General features: G+C 52.9%; 1 protein-coding gene across 1 annotated transcript in view; it reads right to left on the bottom strand.

Annotated features, from left to right (window-relative positions):
• Positions 1 to 3042, bottom strand: part of HNF1B (HNF1 homeobox B) — a 28748-nt gene that overhangs the window by 15566 nt on the left and 10140 nt on the right. The window contains exon 3 of the mRNA XM_009881485.1: positions 1014 to 1213. Within this exon, the coding sequence (XP_009879787.1) occupies positions 1014 to 1213 (200 nt within the window). The remainder of the gene's footprint in view (positions 1 to 1013; positions 1214 to 3042) is intronic.

Genomic DNA, 3042 nt, shown 5'->3' with positions numbered 1-3042 from the left:
CGCGTCCCCTGCCCGCCCGCGGCCCCCCCCCGGCTCCCGCTGCCGTGCCAGCGCGGTGGGATGCCGTCCCCGCGCCGGGCAAGTGGGTAGGGACCAGAGGTCACCTTCCCCAGCAGCCCGCCTCAGACCCGGCACATGTCACCGCGGCAGTAAAGGGAGATTAATGGGAGGGTTTTATTATTCTCAGTTTTGCAGGGGAATTCTCCCTCTTTTTATAATGGCTTTTCCCCCTGTGACGAAGGGGGAAACGACGGGCAAGGCTGGAGCGGGCTCTGTTTGCTCTGACGTCTCAAGGTGTGTTTTCAAAGCAATGGTATTTGGTGCTAAAACCTATTCTGCACTTCCCATCCACTGGATATTCCATCCTTTAGGAGGAGGGAAGGCAGAGCCCTTTAAAGGGGGGTGTCAGTGCCCCAACCTGCAGCTCGGCCAAAAATGGGGCTGCTTCCGGCGATACGGGACCAACCCGGGGCAGGGGACGGTGGGAGAGGTGCACAGAAGGTGTACTTGGTCAAAATCATCTGCATTTTAAACAACACAAGCTGCTCGAGACCACGCTACAGAAAGGAGCAATTTACAGTTTTTTCTTTTCTCTCTCTTTACATTTTTTGCAAGCAGTTGCGGAAAATGAGCAGTCTTGAGAAACAGAGAGGAGAAGGGGCCAGAGGTGGGAAAGGCATCTAATTGTGTGTAATCATTAATTCCTTTCCCAGCTCTAACGAATATAAATAGACAGAAACTCAGCTGCGTGGATGGGCTTGGGGGAACTCACACAGTGTCACCCAAGAAGGGCTCTTGCCCATTTTTCCTGTGCCTTAAATTCATTTTACGTGTAAAAATATTTTGGGGCATATGCTGGGCAGCCTGGGACCAGGGGCAAAGCCAGGGAAGAGGGCAGGGGGCTGCTCCTCGCCCGGCTCCGGACACGCCAGGTACCCACAGGCAGGACGGGGACGCGGGGACCCCCTCTCCCCCCCCAGCCCCGAAGGGTGAGCGCTGGTGCGGGTACTTACGCCGGAGGATCTCCCGCTGCTTGCGGACGTACCACGTGTAGAGGGCGGCTCTCTTCTGCGTCTTCATGGGGGTGCCCTTGTTGAGGTGCTGGGAGAGGTGCGACTGGTTGAGGCCGGTGACATCCACCACCTCCCGCTGCGGGATGTTGTGCTGCTGCATGTACCCCTTGATCATCTTCGCCGCCCGCCACGGGTCCTCGCTGCGGGGAGGGAAACGAAGGGTTAACCTCTCCCAGTGGAGGAAAAGCACCCCCAGTATTTGCTCCTTCCCACAATGGAAACTTGTTATTATTATTATTCTGAAACCTGTTTGAGAAGGGCACGAGATCCCTTGAGCACACATCCTTCCCCAGTTGCTATGTCGGCCCTCCAAAACAGCCCCGTCCTGCCCCCGGGAAGGCAGGGGCTGGCACCACAGGGGCTCACGGGGTGCCACGACCACCCCAGGGATGCCCACCAGGCTGTTTGCCCAGGGAAGGAGAAGTAAAGAGGATCCCGGTGTCCTGACGAGGCACATACGGGTCTCATTAATGCTCGTAAAGCACATCCAGATCCTTCAAGGTGAAATCTATTCTATTCTATTCTATTCTATTCTATTCTATTCTATTCGATTCTATTCTGTTCTAGTCTAGTCTAGTCTAGTCTATTCTATTCCATTCTATTCTATTCTACTCCATTCCATTCTACTCCATTCCATTCTATTCTATTTTATTCTATTCTATATGCAGCTCATCCATTTACTGCTGCCGTTATTGCATTCACTGCAATTTCTCCCTTTAAAGATACGGACACACAATGGGATACACACGCACACACACACTCGCACGTATGGATATGGGAAGCCCATATGGATATTCCTCTGAAGAAAGAGAAACCTCGCATCTGGCTATGCCAAGGATGCTTTCCCTGCCCCGCTCCCGGCTGCGGTACCCGCACTGCGCCCTGAGCCCCAAGATTTGCTGCTGGCTAGCGGGGACCCCCGCTAATTTAGATAATTATCTAAAAATCTCAGTATTCATTTAAAAGAGACCCTATTTCCACGCTCTCACAACAGCAAAGCACCCGTGCGGGCCACATGCAGAGGGCTGAGAAGCGAAGGTCAAACCAGGCACGCAAACCCAGGCAACTCCCCGAATGGAAAACCAAAACCAACCTCCCCTCCAATAATTTTATGACATTCTTGAATATTTTTAAAAACACTTGAATTTGGCTCCTGCAAGATCCCGGTGTAAAATGAACCTTTCCTAAATCCCCATTAGTTTGGTGTCCTTGGGGGTAGCTGACACCAATCTAGGGAATAAATAAAATCACAGCCAAAAATCCAAACGCTGTCTGCGTTCCTCAGCTCTAACAAAAGCACAACGCGACAGCAGAGGCACGCACAGGCCAACACACCTTCGCTGCATTCAAGACCCCTGCGCTTATCCTGCACGACAGGAGGATGCGGGACTAAAAGGAAGTGCTTTAATGCTGAAAAATCGGTGTGGAGCCTGAACCTGGTCACAGTCATGCACTCAAATAATGCGATACTCAAACGCTGCGCTTGGAATAACCGTCCCACTGCTTTCCCAATTCATTACTTATTTTGGATCCTTCAACCTGTCACAGGGAAAAAAAAAAAAACAACTAAAAACAAAAAACAAAACCCAACAAGTAGATTTCTTACTTTTTGTCCTGAACGCAACGTGAAAACAAAGCTGGTTGGATCCAAAGCAAAAATTCCCGAGCAGCGCCGTCCCGCTGATGGCGGCGGGGGCTTTGTCACACCCCGGGAAGGAGGGGACGGAGCGCTCCTAGAGACGTTGTCCCTCTGCCCAATCCTGCATCCTCCGGGCAGAGGAACCCCACCGTGGAGATGGTGTCCTCTATACGGCGATGGTGACATGGCACCGCGCACCTGCGGAGCCGCACGTACGCACGGGCACACGGACACGCCGACTCCGGTGTTCCCAACAGCCCGGACCCCCGACCCCGTTAAGCACGGTGCAAACAGAAAAGCTTCCTCCTGTCCCCAAAACGCATGGCACCG

The sequence above is a fragment of the Charadrius vociferus genome, unplaced genomic scaffold, assembly GCF_000708025.1.
Source record: "Charadrius vociferus isolate BGI_N301 unplaced genomic scaffold, ASM70802v2 scaffold323, whole genome shotgun sequence".
Lineage (NCBI taxonomy): Eukaryota > Metazoa > Chordata > Aves > Charadriiformes > Charadriidae > Charadrius > Charadrius vociferus.
This window is presented reverse-complemented; position numbering and strand designations above follow the sequence as displayed.